The 17,455-nt window shown below is 39.0% G+C and overlaps 1 protein-coding gene across 1 annotated transcript in view; it reads left to right on the top strand.

Moving 5' to 3' along the window:
• The window catches only part of grm8b (glutamate receptor, metabotropic 8b), a 105,569-nt gene that overhangs the window by 43,708 nt on the left and 44,406 nt on the right, over positions 1-17,455 (top strand). The window contains exons 3-5 of the mRNA XM_020934311.2: positions 15,007-15,142; positions 15,951-16,105; positions 16,631-16,768. Coding sequence (XP_020789970.1) covers positions 15,007-15,142; positions 15,951-16,105; positions 16,631-16,768 — 429 coding nt within the window. The remainder of the gene's footprint in view (positions 1-15,006; positions 15,143-15,950; positions 16,106-16,630; positions 16,769-17,455) is intronic.

Below are 17,455 nucleotides of genomic sequence, written 5' to 3'. Positions count from 1 at the left end.
GGCCCCTCCCATTTTGTTTAGACACCCCCACATTGGTGTGCTGACAGCTGCCCCCTGCTGTAGCTCCAGTGTTAGTTCAAGTTTGTTGTCCCTCTCTGTCCCTCAGGACTAGGCTCTATGTGGGTCACTGGGTTTGAGACATACGCAGGGACTTCACTGCAGCTGAGCGCGCCCCACTTCTGCCACCTCTGTCCTGCCCGGGTGATTTGTAGAGAACTAAATTACAAAGTTTGATTTTACAGTTTGTTTATAAAATGTAAAAGTTGGATACATTTTGTTGGTTATTAGTCAGATTCTTAGACAGAGTTTGTGAATTGTGTGATGAAGTTGATGATGCCATATCTAACTTTTCTGATCGTCTGTCTGCCACCTGCTTGCGTCTTTGGAGATGTTATCGTGTTGCCTAGATAGAAACAATGTTCCACAGTATGGCACTAAAATGATCTAGCAAGCATTTATCAAATTATTCTCAGAGGCGGTATAATTTTGCACAGCATGAGATTTCATCTTGGTATGTGCCTGTGGCGCATTTAATTGGGTGTATGGACCAATCACAGAGCAGCATTGATGTTTGTGTAGAAGCCAGAAGCCGAGCGCCAAAACGAACCAAAACAAACATGGCGATACCGACAGACGTACCTCAGCCTATTTTGGCATCAATACAAACAATTTAGTTTGTGAAAAACTTGCAGAGGGTAAGCTCTTTGTGCATTAGTGGACAGGGAAAATGTCAGTGCTTTTCTCTCAACTGGATGTGAAGTTTGATTTTTTGGCTTGTTCCCTCCAAAAAGACCTGTTGAGTTCCTTGTCTTTCCTTGTGTTGTGTTTATTTATTTATGATTTATTTTATCCCACATCTGTCCAGTATCAAACTTGTCTACAGAGCATCATACGCCTGCTCCTTCATATTCCTCTTTCTGGTTGTGCTGACAGACGTGGTTCACCTGAGCAGAATCAAAAGCCCATTGTGAGGTGCGCTGGATGTCTACACCTGGACGTCCCTTCATGTGTAAAGTCAGGGCCAGAGATGTGTTTCCCGGGAAACCTTTCATGGCTCTGAGGGACGGGCTCAAAGGAATGAAAGAGCAGCAGCATGTTTGAACCTATGTGTGCTGTGTGCTGCAAAAAACTACTGTGCAATATTTGTTCAGCGACTACTACTTCTATTACAGCCACTGCTACTACTACTACTACTACTACTACAGTGATAGTTTACCACCACTGAATGTGAAGTGAATGAATAATGATTAGTGACTAGTGCATCACTTTGAGAGGCTTCAACAAGCCAGTAAAAAAGCATTACAAGTGTAAGATTTAATTATCTTTTTAATTACATTTTTAATGTGTGGGATTGAATAAAACTTTTTTTCAGTTCTGAGTTCCTGCAGAAACTAAACAGCTGCTTCACTGGTTTTCTAATCCAGAATCCCATTGTCTTCATTATAAAGCCACTTTGACAAATCTGATTCCTCTTAAGCATGTGGTCCCTCCTTAGCGCTGTGATAGGCAGGGCGTGTGTTTTCCTCACATATTAGAGAAGGAGGAGGAAGAGTCATAAACTGCGCTCTGCTGAACTGTTAATTGAAAGGTCAGTGTTAACAGCTCCCCCCAGGCCTGGCTTTAATGATATGTGTGATTACCCATAATTCCATGAGACTGCGCGTGCCTTTGAACGCTTGGCCTGATAGCTTGGTGCCTTCCTGCTGTGAGCCTGGCAACAAAGTGAAATTGTATTATTTCTTGTCTTTGCTTTTCTGTGACACGCTTCAATTAACCATGCGCTATTAAATAAAAGGGTTAAAGAGACATTCAGTTTCTCACACAGGGTTGGGACTTTATTAAAGATCAGGGTATTTACAATGGTGGGCACTAAGAAGCAATATTAATTTGGGAATAATTTGTACTTTTAAAGAGTAGTTTTATCATTTTTTTCACTGTAATATTTTGAACACACCTAATTTTTATAGTCAGACTGGGTGGGTTAAGTGTTTTGCCCAAGGATACAAAAGCATTTTAAATAGCTGGTTCATAACATACATCATGAAATACTTCTACTTCTAGTAGAGAAATACTGCAGTTATATGTAACTGTTCTCTGTTCTCACATTGTTGTATCTCTCTCTTCTCATGCAGACAAGCAGGTGACAAACCCTCCACTAGAAAAAGTACATAGTACACGATTAAAGCAACTTTTACTTGAATACAATATTTAATCACCCCAACTCTGCTAAGGAGACCTGTGCTTGAGGTAGTAGCAGCAGCAGCAGTAGCATTGTCAGTAGTAGGTCACATAAAGTGGGACCGACTTAGCATGAAATCTGATGGTGTATGGTGTACTTCACTGTCCACACGTTACAATGGCACACATTTGACTCACAGATCACGCAGTCAGCCGTGTGCTTGGGCATGTACAGAGGATCAGGAGCTACAGTAGAGGAGTAGAGAGGTACAGGGAAAGCACAACTGGAGGTACATTATTCACTACACATGTGTATTATGGTTAAGCCCTGGTTCAATCCTGAATCTAACCCAGGTGAATCCTGGTTTCCTGTTTTAAGCAGTCCTTTGTTAGTCCCTGATTGTTCAAACTATGTGCTGTTTGGGTAAACCTGAATTAGTCTTAATAAAGCATCGAGAGTCTGAATTCATAATAAAGAAATACTTTATTCAGAATAATGTACATTTTATAACCAGTTGATTAAGGGGTTGGAGTTAGGAGATAGGAGCTAGACTTTTAATCAAGTTACAAACCCTGAGTCAATCTTTATTAAGGCTATTAATAATGTATATTATAAAATGTTACCAACATCTTTGATTCTCAAAACTCTCACAAATATAAAAAAAAGAAAGAAAAAAAAAAGAAAAAATTCATTGTCTCACTCTTAGCTACAATACACAACAATCTCACAGTTCACAGTGTGGTGGATTTTGAAGCCACAGCTGCCCTAAAGCCAGGCTGCCAATTTGCGCCATCTGTTGCTTGCCCCTTTGAGCATCACGAATCATCCATTCAAATACCACATTCATTCTAGGTAGATGAAGTGCCTTGCCTAAGAACACAGTGACATAACTTGGTCTGAGAAATCAAATATCTGACCTTTGAGTTGACAAGAGCTTACACCACTGAGCCACCTCTAGGATTTCTACTCCCATAATCCACACATTTCCTTTTATTTAAAGGTGCACTGTGTAACTTTGCTGGTCACCTGCTTATCTTTGTGGCCATGTGTCTAGAATGTTCCACAGTATGGCCATAAACCTATGAATCACTTTGTCGAGAGACGACCTCACTCACAGTAAGAATGCATGTTTTTTAAGATAATTTTGAGAAATAAAGAACATTTGTAGAAGAATAAATGCAAGGCAGATGAGTTTACTACCTGTGGACAATTTAAACCAAAGCATTAACATCTCCATGGAGACAAATAGGTTGCAGACCCTTTCCAGAAAAGTAACACAGTGCATCTTTAACCCAAGAATAACATACAACTCTCTTACATCTTTCCTATTGTGACCCAAATCCACTCATTTCCTCTTGCCAAATTTGTTTGCCTAAACCTCAAACTTTAAAATGCCTCTAATTCCGCATCTTTTGTTACATAGACCCAGACTTTTAATACTGCCGGATCCACTTTCACACATGCCACAAGCTCTTAATTCACCTCCCATACATTTACTATGAAGCACTGATTAAACTGCGACATTTAGGCAGGTAGTGACTTCTCGGCGTCTCCTCTTTGACACTGCTCATTTGGAACCTGCCATTGCTTGTATTAACTCATTCATTTCAGCTTAGCGCTCCCAGTAAATCCTCGGCACTTGGATTTCCTTATCAGTCCTTCAGGATGGTGCAGGCCTGTCCCGTTTTATCACACGCGGGGCTGTTTGTGCTAACTGATTACTCCCCACTCCCTGTCAGAGCTAGACAGGAGCAGAGGAGGAGGCTGAAGAGTTGCACTGGGGTTTTTTCTGCTTAGTTTAAAGGGCCCATATTACACTGTTTTCTGATCTTTGTTCTAATGTTGGTTCCTCATTCATAAAAAAGCTGGAGTTATGTTTTTGTTTTTTGTTTTGTTTTCATATTGTTCTTCTCTCAGACTAAAAATGCTCTGTTCGAATTTGTGATGCTATGTGCTCTATACATCTTCACTAGAATTATTTGGGTAATTTCAGCCCTGTTTAATGTAAAAGAATTGTATTGCCTGATAATAAGGAAGTGTGTATTAGCATGCCAGTTGTTGTTAACTTTCCCTTGACTGCCCTGGTCTCTGAAAGTTTTGAAAAGCACTTAAATGAATCTCTGTGAATAATTAGGATGATAAGAATGTGAGGATAACTTTTTATGTTTTTAAAGGTGCACTATGTAACTTTTTGGTTGCTCACCTGCTTGTTTCCATGGCTGTGTTACCGCTCTGCCTGGAATGTTCCACGGTATGACATTAAACAGCTCTACTTTACATTTATTAAATTACAGGTGGTTTTAGAGCTCATAAATACCTAGAAAAACAGGCTCTTAGCAGGGATGCCTCTCCACAGATCTGACTAGAAACTTGGTCTGGTTTAGTCTCCACGAAGATACAATGGTTTAATATATTCCAGAAAAAGCAATTACATCTGCACGGAGAAAAGCATTTGACAGATCCTTTTCCAGGAAAGTTACACTGAGGAACTGTGTGAGGAAAGAGGTGGAGACAAAATGTTTGGCAAATATGTGGGAGCAGCTGATGTTACAGATTGTAAAAGGAAACAAATTAAACTAAATTGTGTCTAATTAAACCAAATTAAATAGATCTAAAATACAGTGGTAAAGAGAAAAAAAAACAAAAAAAACACTGTAAACTATTTCATAAAGCTGTTGTTGCGGAGGAAATGGTCTGACAGACAGTAGACTGAGCATTTGTTGGGCTTTGACAATTTCCTTTTCGAAGCTGAAGCTCAAATCACCAAAGCGAGATTTAAAAAGTCTATTCAAATGTTGTGAATTTTAGTTTTTTGTTATTTGTGAGTTTGGAGTTCAAAGTGATCCTAATTCACCCCAGAATGGTTGATTTGACTATACATAAGTGGGTTACAGCTTTCCCTTTCTGTTTCATATGTCTATAAGTTTGATAGTTCCCTTATCAGATAGTTGACGATGGGGAATAAATGCAGAACATTTCTCCTCCTCTGGCTGTGGTGTAGAGACCTGGACTAGTGACATGTTTGTATCCTCCACACAAGAATCTAGTGACACATTATGGAAATCAGCCTCACTCTCACATATGGGCTGTTCATACCACTACGGCTCTATAGTGCTACTAGGCTCTGAGGAATTCTATATGAGCAGAAGATATGGAGGTGGTAACGTTGGTGCAGATGCAGTAGCAATAAACGACTATTCAAAATGAGGCAATTCAAAATAAAAAGTGCTCTACCCGCTCTTCATGTAGTAGAGCTAGCCAAAAAGCAATTCTTATAGTAAAATCAGACCACTATGCATTGTACCGAAATCCACAAAGTAAAATCCTCCGGAGTTGGGTCTCTGTGCACTGTACGACAGCTCACTGCTTCTGACAGTTTGCTCCAGTGGCGCTGGTGAAGGATGAGTCAAATGCAGAGAATTAATTTTCCTATTACCTTAATGGCCCATATTAGACTGTATTCTGATCTTATACAATCTTGTAATATCAATCTTGGGATAACAGACCCCTTTGTCCTCTCCTTGTGATGTCATGTGGTAATAATTTTAGCCCTGGAATTGTCAATCTCTACTGAACTAAAGTGAAAGGTATCTGTTAACTCGAAAACTACCACTTCATGACATCACAAGGTGGAACAGAGCATACTGAGTTTTAGAGATGTCATGAGATGTCACAAGAGATGTAGACAGATTAAGAGATTAATAATTAATAAAGGGTTCCTCTAACACATGTGAATGAAATAAAACACAACTCCTGGTATGTTTTGAGGAGGTAACAACATTCTAACATTGCTTAAAGCTCACAAGAGTCAATTTCGCATAATATGGGACCTTTAAAAATGAATTAATTTAAACTTTGCTTTGTTGGGCTTTTGTTTTAGGTACAAACAACAAACTGGTCACTGGTATTGCAACACCAAATAATTACCAGTTATACTAATCGTGTTGTAGGCAATAATACAGCTGATATGGTGTATTATGTATTCAGATAAACACAGTTCATTTCACATTCAGCTCAAGTTGAAAGGTGATGCAACAGCCTCTCCCATCTGTTAGCATGTCTGAAGTTAGCTTTGCTCTGTAGTGTCCAGATAAAATCATGTAATTGAACTGAGTGAAGGTCAGACTGCAGAACCTCTTCATCATCACAGATCTGAGGGATAACTCTGCTCTGCACGCTCCTCCAGTAACAGCAAACACCTACCTACTCTTTCATCACAAACACACACGGAAAACATGGCTGTGTCCCAATGTCCCCCCTGGCCACTAACGCCTCACTCCTGACATGGAACCCAGACACTAAAGGTTGAAATATATTGATATCACACTGTTGGCTGACCTACTAATCAATACTGAAAAAAAAACAAAAAAAAAAAAATGAAAGAAACAAAAGAAACAAAATGACCTGCATCACAGCAACACAACCTTCTTTATCTGATAGAAAGTATAATCTATAAACTTTGACTTCTGTGCAGAGTTTGCATGTGTGTGGGTGGGCTTCCCACAGTATAGTATAAAGTATTAATTAAAGTACACATGTAAAAGTATATATATATATATTTTTAAATTATGGTTAGACTAGTAAAGGCATGTACGTTTTTGATTCAATTTAACTGAACTTATGGTGTCAAAAGTATCTTAAAATATCCCGATTATACTGTATAATACAAAACATCGAATAGTGTTTGATATCATTTTCTCACATGGCACAAGCCTTGAAAAAAAGATCATTAGAATAATATTGTTTCCCAGTTATTGTGTAAATGTATTGATAGTGCTCTACTACACCTCCTAGCGCCCCCTACAGTGCAGAGTGCTGTGCTCTTGCTGTGGTGATTGGCACATGTGTAAATGTTTGTAGAGACCCTGGTCAGAGCAGCAGGAGTTTGATTGACAGCTCCTCCTCACGGGGATGCCCCTCCCACTGGTCACCTCTGTGTAGCTGTCATACAGACCTGATAGGACACAACACTGCTCTGGTGTGGAGCCAAAGTGCCCCACACATGGTGCTTCTAGATTTATGTGCAGAGTTTCTCAGTATTTAAAGTCTTATATTACACTAAATGGGCTCTTCAGAGCTTTTATCATGTTATAATGTTGCTACCTCATCAAAAACATAACCTGGAGTTATGTTTTCTTTCATTCACACATGTTTGAGTAACTGCATTATAGGCTGTCTCATCTCCAAAACTCAATGCTGCGTTCCACCTTGTGATGTCATGAAGTGGTAGTTTTCATGTTAACAGTTACCTTTTACCTTTTGTTCAGTGGCAATTCCAGGTCGGAAGTCGTCCAAATTATTATAGGGAAGGTGTATGGAGATTAAAAACTGTAGAGCACTTCCTGTATAGAAGAACGCACCCTAATACTTAGGATTTGTTTGAATGGAACAAGACAGAACTCCAGGTATGTTCGCAATGAGGAATCAACATTATAACATAAATCAGAAAATAGATTAATATGGGCTTTAATAGCAAACAAGAACTCACGGAACCTAGACATGTCTTTCAAATGTTGTACTTTGAAATAAAAAGGAATATTTTGATGCCTTTATTTGAATTGTTAATTGCTATGGCAGCAGTCTCAATTTTCATTAATGTGACATTCACATTTCTTATATTCCTTAAAAGAAATATAAAGCATATCTACTGCCACTCGTTATCTTTTCACCAAAAATCAACTTAACCTACTTCCCAAAATTTATATTGAGTATGAATTTTTGACATTTATTAAAATTTTTCACTTCATGGAATAAATTGACAGAAATGTGAAAATCCTGCATTTCTGCAAAAAGAGTCAAACTTGTGACCGAAATAGCACAGGATGGATGGGGATAAAAACATCTAAACCACGTCTGCCTTCATCACTGCTCCCTGAGGCTCTGCTCATTCACAAACTCTGAGCAGGAAATGGATTCTCTTTTGAGTTGTACAAAGCATCACGGAGCCATCAGATCTCTGTATTCACTGAGTGTTATGAGTGAGTTTTTTTAAAGGGTCAAACGGTTCACATGAGATGAACTACGACCATTTGCAGCCACTGATATACCTCATTCAGCTCAAATCAGTCAATAAAATACATAAAAGAGATTGTGGTGTTACAATGGAGCAGGTTTACTGCAGAAAGCACTGTGGAAATGAATGGGCAAATATAACAGAATGGGTTGTGTTTATTACACTGAAAAATCTAGAAAAAACATCCTTACTGTGAGTGGCTTGCATCTCCACAAACCTGACCTTTATTTGCCCTGGAGGAGGGCCTCTTCCAACTTGTTTCCATGGAAATGTTGCTAATTCATCTATTATTTTCCACAATATGGCATAAAACATATCTATCTTTATAGAGAATGTTCCAAAGTATTTTTTGTTTGTTTGTTTTTTTGTTTTACATTTAAAGAATTCAAGTTAACTTGTTATCACTCTGCATTAAACTACATAGAGACAAGCAGATGGTGACTCTAAGCCAAATTCTAAGTCAGATCTGAGGAGCAGCAAGCCCACTCATAGTAAAAATGCATTTATTTTAGCAATATAAAGGCAGAAATCTAAAACAGGTTTAATGCTGTACTGTGGAAGATTCCTGGCAATGCAGTAGCATCTCCTTCAAAATAAGAGAAATGTTCAGATTTCTAGCCTTTTTATTTAATTCATTTTACAGTGGGATTGTAAGAGGTGAGGAACTGAAGTTTAGAACTTGCAGGAGGATCAGGAGTGCCTAGCTGGATGATTCTGTACATGTAGGTTCATGGAGGTTTTTATATGGACTTTCTTTTTCCTGTGTTGAGAATAACCTTGAGGACAGAATACATGTTTGCACACTGTGCAGTGAACACTTGGACACAAAGAGGAGCACATCTGCTGACAGAGACACATGAGTTGAGATGTTCACACACTTTCTCTTGTGCTGTGGTAAATGTTGCAAACAAAGCATGTATTTTGTCAGTGCCTGGAGCAATGTAAAAAATAATATATTCTGAGAATGTACATGGAAGCACCATACTGGAAGGTTACCATTGGAGACTAGACTACAAAGAAAAATAACATGGACTCTTGGCATACATTTTGTGGTAGTGGCAGATATTGTTATTTTATTTCTCAAAATCTACCCACCAAACCTTATTGAGTGCTTGCTCTTATTGTGTCCATGGACAAGACACCAGACAAGATTTTTTTTTTTTTTTTGATGGTTAAGGTTAATTTAGATTTTTTGTCCCTATAGAGAAATTTGTTCTCTGCATTTCACCCATCCTTCACTGCCACTGGGGCAACCTGTCAGGAGGAATGAGTGCTGTGTCTGGGGACCCAACTTCAGATCTTTACGTTTGGTGCAGGTTTTGGGAAAGGCCAGGGCAACTTTAAACCGGAAATCAAACCTGCAACTTTCTTGCTGTGTGGCGTGGCGTGATTTGTGATGACAGTGGTTGTCTTATAACCTGGACAGAATCATAAAGTCAGTGTGATGAATGAGAGAGTAGTGGTGCTAGTTGGAAGGGCTATTGGTGCATATTGACTATCACATATCAATCCTTATTTTCTGAACATAAAAAATACTCACCTTTTATCTCTGACATTTAACACAGAAAGTAGTCAAATTTCTTCCTCCAAAATCTGAACTCTGCTCCAAACCATTTACTAAACTGGCTGTGGACCTCTCTGTTAAAAAGACCCAAGCTGATCACTGACGATTACACATGACAGAATCTCGATCTCAATTAAGATGTAACTAATTGCACAGCTCTAACTGGCAGTAACAGCCTTTTAAAAGAACTTTGTCAGTGCCCAAAAGCACTTCTGTATATTAGACTGCTGCATCTTTGTTACAGAATGTTTAAACACTCACAATTTACTTCAGCTGTAATTAACCTTCCTGCACTGATAGTTTTGCACTGGTGTCCTGCCCACTACTGCATATTTTGTATTTATTCTGTATATTGAGCCAAAGTATCTTTTTATTTACCTTATTTTTAATGCATGCCCTTATTTTTGTTTTATCATAGTTTATATTTTATTTACTGGGATCATTCATACTTCCTAAGTTCAGATGAACGTGATTGAGAGGTGATCAGTCAATCAGCAACATGCATGGTTTGGCCATATCAAAACAAATATGGCTGCTTACAAGGAAAAAAGAAAGTAAAAAAAAAAAAAAATCATAAGAGTCTGTAAAACATTACAAATTTTTGCAGAATCAGTGAGCAAAGCACCAAACTGTTAATCTGAGGAGAGAGTTTACACAAGAAAGCAAGTTAGTATTTCATAAAATTCCTGCACTGACAATGTCAAACTTATTCTTATTCTGATTCAATTTAATAGAAAGCCTTTGAGGTCAAACAATACCAGTCAGAAGTTGGCTGTGTATTCACTTCATGTACCCTCCTCTAGCTAAGTATGTGCAGTATTATGTATATTAGTATTTGACCTGTCTAGCTCCTCTGTTGCGTTGTACCTGTGCTTTCTATACGCTCGGCTTCTTGTCTAATCCACTTGTGATGATAGTGCACTCTCCTCTATCCAGTCTACAGAAATGACGCACTCACGGATCATCTGCTCTAAAGGCCCTCTCATTTACATGCAAATCATTTTCTGACTCCAGAAATGTTCATATTTAAAGCTGTGTGTCTGGTTTACAACAGCAGGGGGCAGCACTAAAGACACAAGATGAATCAGAGAAGTTATGACCCCGGGGAAAAGAGGGAAAAAAAACAAGAAGTTAATTTTAAATAAATTGTGTGTTGAAGATTTGATGTGACGAAGTAAACATGAGACAGTATTCAAGCTGACAGATGCTACACAGTCTTCAGGGTTGGTTTATGTGTGGTCCCACTGTCCCTTTAGTAAACATAGTGCTTTTAAAACATAGGAGTCTGTCCACAAACCAAGCACCACAGAGGAATTGATTAATAAAGAATGATGGCACCACTGAAGAAAGAGCATTTCTGGGTTTCAGATGACATCACAACATTCTATAGGACAATATTATTTACAATTTACATGGGGGAGCTAAAAAGGAATATAGTTCAAATGCTTTTTTGTATAGTAAAAGAAGATAATGAGCTCTATTTTGCCCCCGATCTTAGCGCTGATGTTAGCGTTAAGGAGGGGATGTGTCCAGGTTGGGCTGTACTTCGCTGCTGGAGGCTGCAGTGCGACGGTACAAGTACATATATGGTGATGACATCTCTGTGTCTCTAACCAATCTGTGACCGCTGTGGCATTTGAAAGCACTGCCAGTGTGTGTAAAGTCTGCAATCTTTGCCTCATTACCAGGCACCAAAGAGGGATGTGGGGAAGAGTTATATATGGATAAAATTAAACTGCTCCGGAGCCCCACGATGCAAGTGTGCACCAGTAGAAGCGGCGGGCATACAGGCCCTATAAGCCTGTGCATGCGCACACACCTGATCCTTTTTAGTTTATCTATGTTCCCTAGTTCATTCCAATTATGCAGCAGACCAGTGTCTCTCTCATGGGCTGAGTGTTGCTCTCCCCCTGGTCGCACCCGCTCCCGCCTGTCAAGGCAGTCTGCTACTGCGTCTCCCACCTGAGGTACAAGTTTTCACAGCTGCTACTGCTGACCACTCACATTCTCATCTCACAGATGTCCACTGCATTTGGTCCCACACAGGTGGATGTCCGGTGGATTATAGAATATGTTTATTGTCATGTGTTAATTTTACAGTTTTGCACGCAGACATGGATGAAACCATGAACACATGGAGAGGATGACTGCACAAAATGCATTTGACCAACACAAGTGACTGATATGTTCCCTGAGCGCACAGAGCAAGATGCGCAGGTGTCTGTACAGTGCTCATGTGCACTATGTCTCTTGAAGCTCTACTGATTGTTGCTGCCAAGATAGCAGCACACATGAAACGTGTGTCCGCTCCTCTGCCACAGTCCTGAGTTGTCAGTGAATGTGCACACTGATCCCTGTCACCGGCTGCTCCACGGCTTCGTGGACAATTTTCTACAGTTCTGATGATAGTCTACCTACTGGCGACTAACTTTATAAATTAAACAAAGTGGCACAATGGGAATAATTTGGTCACAATTTTTTTTTTTTCTTACTGAATCACAGACAGGCTAAGAAAACACACTTTAAGAGATCGCTGTAAATAGTTTCATATGAATAAGCGGCTTTTGTACAGATACGATCAAACCAAACTATAGAGCAGTGCTAGGCTGATAAAGGAAATGGGCTCTGCTGCAGGAGGGCATCCAGACAGTCTCTGAGAAAAGCTCTTATAGACTTATGGTGTGAATAATTAGAATGGTCTGAATGCATAAACTGCAAAAAGTTTAAAATGGACTAGTTCTGTTTTCTCATGTTTTTAAGACAGTAAAAATCATGTACAGCACCTTTAAATAAAACCAGACTTTAAAAAGAAATATATGAACAAACTATTTGCATGATAAGTTTGTTTACAAAAAAAATCATGTTTATTATGATGAGCCAACATAATTCAGGACAATACAAAACACAATTGAACGGTTCATGCACCCAGTTAACTCAGATCAACTTTGAACGCATTTTACTCCATTCTGCAGAAGCCCATGCTCTATTTATGGCTGTCAGACCAGAGCCTTATATTTATTAATGCTATTCTGAAGAAACATTTTTGCCTGGGTTGCCCGTCGCCTCCTTGTGGGTTGACAATCGAGGTCATGGTGGGGAGAAGTGAATATTTTCTGCTGTGCCTCTGTTCCCTCGAGGACAACAGTACCATGGCGGGACGTGCAGATTCAGTTCGCGGACAAAAAAAATAAAAATAAAATATAAAAAGTCTCCAAAATCTCCTTGGGTCCTAATTAAGTGTGAGTCTACTGTAGTTTGTCGCCTTGGCTCAGTTCAGATGCAGAAGTTCAACTCAAGTGCCACATCGCAGTGTCAGGCGGTGCTAAATAAAACACACATTTAAAGGGTACAGTGTTGAAGTGACAACTGTAATGAGCTCACATGTCGTGACTCCAGAAGAAAAAAGGGCTTTGCTAACAGTATCTGACTTTTGGAATTGTTTGTGAAACTTTTAACGGCCACAGCAAATGTTTAGGGTTGGAACTTATATTTGTTTTTAGATAGTTGGACAACAGCAGATACTTTTGCAATGACTCCACTAGTCAAATGATTATACTACCTGTCAAAAGTTTGGACACACCTTTTCATTTAAATAGATAGGTAGATACTTTATTGATCCCAAGGGAAATTCTAATAACATGCTGTGCTTCTCAGAGGCTTTTGTGTCTCAGTCAAAGGACTCAGTGCAGTTTAACAGGAGGACTGGTCAGCAGATCTGTTTCAGGGCAGTCTGAAGACAGGAAGAGCCAAAAATGTCCCTCCTCTGCATCCTGCAGCATCACAGCAGTGTCCAGGGGGGACCAGCTGAGCACAACAGAAAGCCTCTTCAAAACCTTACTTTCCACTCTGTTGTTGTGGTTGCTGATGAAATGGTCCATTCCCTCCAAGTATTTCCTCTGGAAGGTCTTCTGCCACATTTGCTTCCACCTTTGATGTAATCCTGTAGCATCTCAAAGGTCCTTAAAAGGCCTCTTGCACTCCATGGTTATGGAAAAAACAAACAAGTTAATTTCAGATTTTCCAATAGTCCCTTATTTGTGTCCTGAAATGCACATGCTACACTTCTTAGTTGTTTAAAATCCCATACTTTTGTATGATGGCAGAAGTGGAGCTCAAAAAACAAAGTTTCAAAAACTACTGAGTATGTGAGCTCAGTCTGAGTTGCAAGCATCCTAATTATTTACCACAATGAGTTAATAAGTATCACAGTAAAGCTGAAAACAACTAGCATGCTAACAGTGCACTTCCTGATTCTTGGACATTTAAATTATTTATAAGTAGATGCAGACACCGCAGCAGCTGCTTTTAAAATATATCTGTGGTAGGGCAAAACAAACACCACAAAGTAGAATATCCTCATGGTGTTGTCTTGGTGATAAAAACTGTTGGTGTATGTTAAAGGCTGTTTCCCAAGTTACCCAATGCTTTTCTTGTAAAGAAAATGTAAATGACCAAATTAGACTGCTGAATGCTGCTTGTATATCTACAAAACATTTTATTGACCCTGTAGTAAAGAGTTTAATATGCCACTATTTTATTTTAGGATGAGAGTGGCTTGGCTCTGTGAGGCCGGTGAAAAATCTGTTTTGTGCACATACCTGAAAATCTATGCATATGAGTATTAGCAATTTGCCAAAGATTTATGAAAGCTGAGTATGAGTCAGGCTTTAATGACAGATTTCCTCCTTTCAGAATCAAGTACTCCAGCTATAGCTATGGAAGCCCTACAAAATAAATTGGCACGGAGCTGGAAGTGTGGATACCTGTTAGACCAATCACATTCTCTCCTTTAGTCCTCCACTCTCCCCTTTAGTCCACTAGGTACTGGCCAGTTTAGCAGCTCTATTTGAAATGTGGTATTGGGTGGAGTTCCACTTTAACTTCTCGAGTCAGCTGATAATACAGCAGCTGAATAAGCAAATAAATGAATGTGTTAAAGTAGGAGTGCTAGATTTCCATGTGTGTAAAGAGGGAGTATTTAGAAACTAGCCCCTATATCTCTCACAGACCCTCAGGCCTATATTGTAATTATTCACATGCATCATTTTCAGTTGCACTCACAGAATAACTTTTTTTTAGATGCTGTTACTTCTAGGTTTATAAAATACTTTATTATTAGATGCAGAAAGCTCATTCTGTCACGAGGTGCTGCTTTTATAATATATTCTTTGGGGGAAAACACAAAATTGACTAATTTAAAGAAAGTAGGTAATGCAGCTTTAATGTTTCCTGTGTGTATGTGTTTTGCAGGTGGAGTGTGCATCGCTCAGTCCCTAAAGATCCCCCGTGAGCCCAGGACCGGAGAGTTTGACAAAATCGTGCTGCGTTTGCTGGAGACACCCAACGCCAGAGCTGTCATCATGTTCGCCAATGAGGATGACATCCGGTATACACATTTTACACTTATTATATAGTGTGCATTCTATTTTTTAAAATATACACTGTATAACGTTTAAACATCTTGCTTGTTGTTACTTGCTTTTCCTGGAATGTTGCACAGTATGAGATTAAAGTTATTAGAATGCATTCTTCAATAAAAACAACTGTAATTGCAGGACATGTTAATGGAATATTGTAGAGTATTCCAAGTAAAGCAATAACATCTCTCTGGAGACAAGCAGGTGGCAGTTGCTCCATTGGGAAAGTTACACAGTGCACCTTTACTATGCAACTTTTCAGGTAGAGGGTTTGTCACCCAATTGTCGCCATGGAAATGTTACTGCTTTGCCTGGAATATTCCACAGTATTCATCTTACATTAAGTGAATTACTGCTTTTATATTACTCAAAAACATACATTCTCATTGTCAGCGTACTCGCCTCTCCACAGATCTGACCTGTAACTTGGCTTTGTAATGTCTCTCGCTTGCTTCGCTTCGCTGAAAATGGACATGTTTAATGCTGTGCTGTAGAAAATTCCAGGCAAAATAAAAAATATCACCATTGAAACAAGTATTTGGTGGACCTTCCATCAGGAAAGTTACACACTGCACCTTCACTTCACACAAACGATAAGTAATTGTAAGAAAGTTTTCAATTCATTTTTACATTTGCCATGAAAGTACTTGTGGTACGCATTTAATAGATTCCGACATATTTTGGATACAAGACTATTAATACCTCTTTTTAACTGTCTCACTTAAATTTTCTCTTACCTAGTTCTATTCTCCTTGTCCCCTGTTCTCACCTGTGCAGGAGGATCTTGGACGCAGCTAAACGGAACAACTTGACGGGTCACTTCCTGTGGGTGGGCTCAGACAGCTGGGGCTCAAAGATCTCCCCTGTGCTACACCAGGAGCGAGTGGCAGAGGGCGCTATCACCATCCTGCCCAAGAGAGCATCTGTAGATGGTCAGTACAACATCAACTCACAAAAATAGCCTGTATTCATGTTTTTAAGGTTTACTTCAATTAAAAAACTTTATTAAAAATACATAAATATAAAAACTTAAACCTTATTACCTTGTTACCATATCAAAAACATACCTGGAGTTGTGTTTTGGTCATTCACATTTCAATATTTTCATGCTTGAATAATCCTTAATTATTAGTCTGTCTACATTCCCATAACTCAAAATGCTCTGTTCCACCTTGTGATGTCAAGTGGTAGTTTTCAAGTTCCAACTTTTGCCTTTTGTTCAGTAGAGATCATTAAAGATCACTTGTTCACTAGTGCAATTACAGAGCTGAAGGTGTATGGAGTTCAAAAACACAGTGGAGCACTTCCACATGGCATCACAAGGTGGAACAGGGTTTATGTGTGAAACATGTGAAAAAAAACCCTGCATGTTTCTGATGACGAAACATTATAACATAGATCAGAAAGTGTGTGTAATATGAGCCCTTTAATGCTTTCCATTTTCTTTTTTCTTGCAGCTTTTGATCGTTACTTCAAGAGTCGATCACTGTCCAATAATCGCAGAAATGTGTGGTTTGCTGAGTTCTGGGAGGAGAACTTTGTTTGTAAACTCGGAATGCACGGGAAGAGACCAGGCAGCCCCAAGAAGTGTACAGGTAGGACATAACTTTACCTTCTTCTTTATCTTTATTATTAGTCATGGAAGCAGTGTAGTTAGGACTGTAGTTTTCCCATTCAGTTTTAAAACAATTTCAAAATCCACATTTCAAAATCAGTGTCATTTTGTGTGGTATTTTAAAGCTACTCTGTGTAACTTCTGATAAGGGGGTCCATTGCTTGCTTGTCTCTATGGATGCTATTGTCTTGCCTGAAAAGTTCATCAGTGTGGCATTAAACATCTTTAAAGGCAAAGCAATAGAATGTTGGTTATTTTTTTATTGACAAATCACTGTTTCACTGTTTGATTTCCCAACTTTCCCTTGAGACTCAACACCTAAATTCCGCCCATAACCATGTTTCAATCATTACACAGCACGAAAACAAAATACACAATTTAGTTCCACTTTAAATTTAGCTGAGTTTTTGGTTTTATCTACTTAATTATCATACTTAAAATAATCTACTCTCTAAAACTAGCAAACTTCAGTTCAAAGTAGCTCATAGATCTTATAAAAACTTTGACCAGCACTATATAGTTGAGTGTCTAGTGGGTTTGTTTCTAACATAGACAGTGAGTTTCACGGGTCGCTCTGTAAAATGATTATAAAGACGTTTATTGGCAGTCGGCAGAGGCAGGACTTAGACTCATGAATAGAAATGAGAGCGAGGTCGAGTTTCCCAGA

This window comes from Boleophthalmus pectinirostris, unplaced genomic scaffold, assembly GCF_026225935.1.
Source record: "Boleophthalmus pectinirostris isolate CB_2022bp ecotype Guang Dong unplaced genomic scaffold, ASM2622593v1 HiC_scaffold_2, whole genome shotgun sequence".
Taxonomy (NCBI): domain Eukaryota; kingdom Metazoa; phylum Chordata; class Actinopteri; order Gobiiformes; family Gobiidae; genus Boleophthalmus; species Boleophthalmus pectinirostris.
Note: the sequence above shows the minus strand (reverse complement) of the source record. Positions and strands in the feature narration are given on the sequence as shown.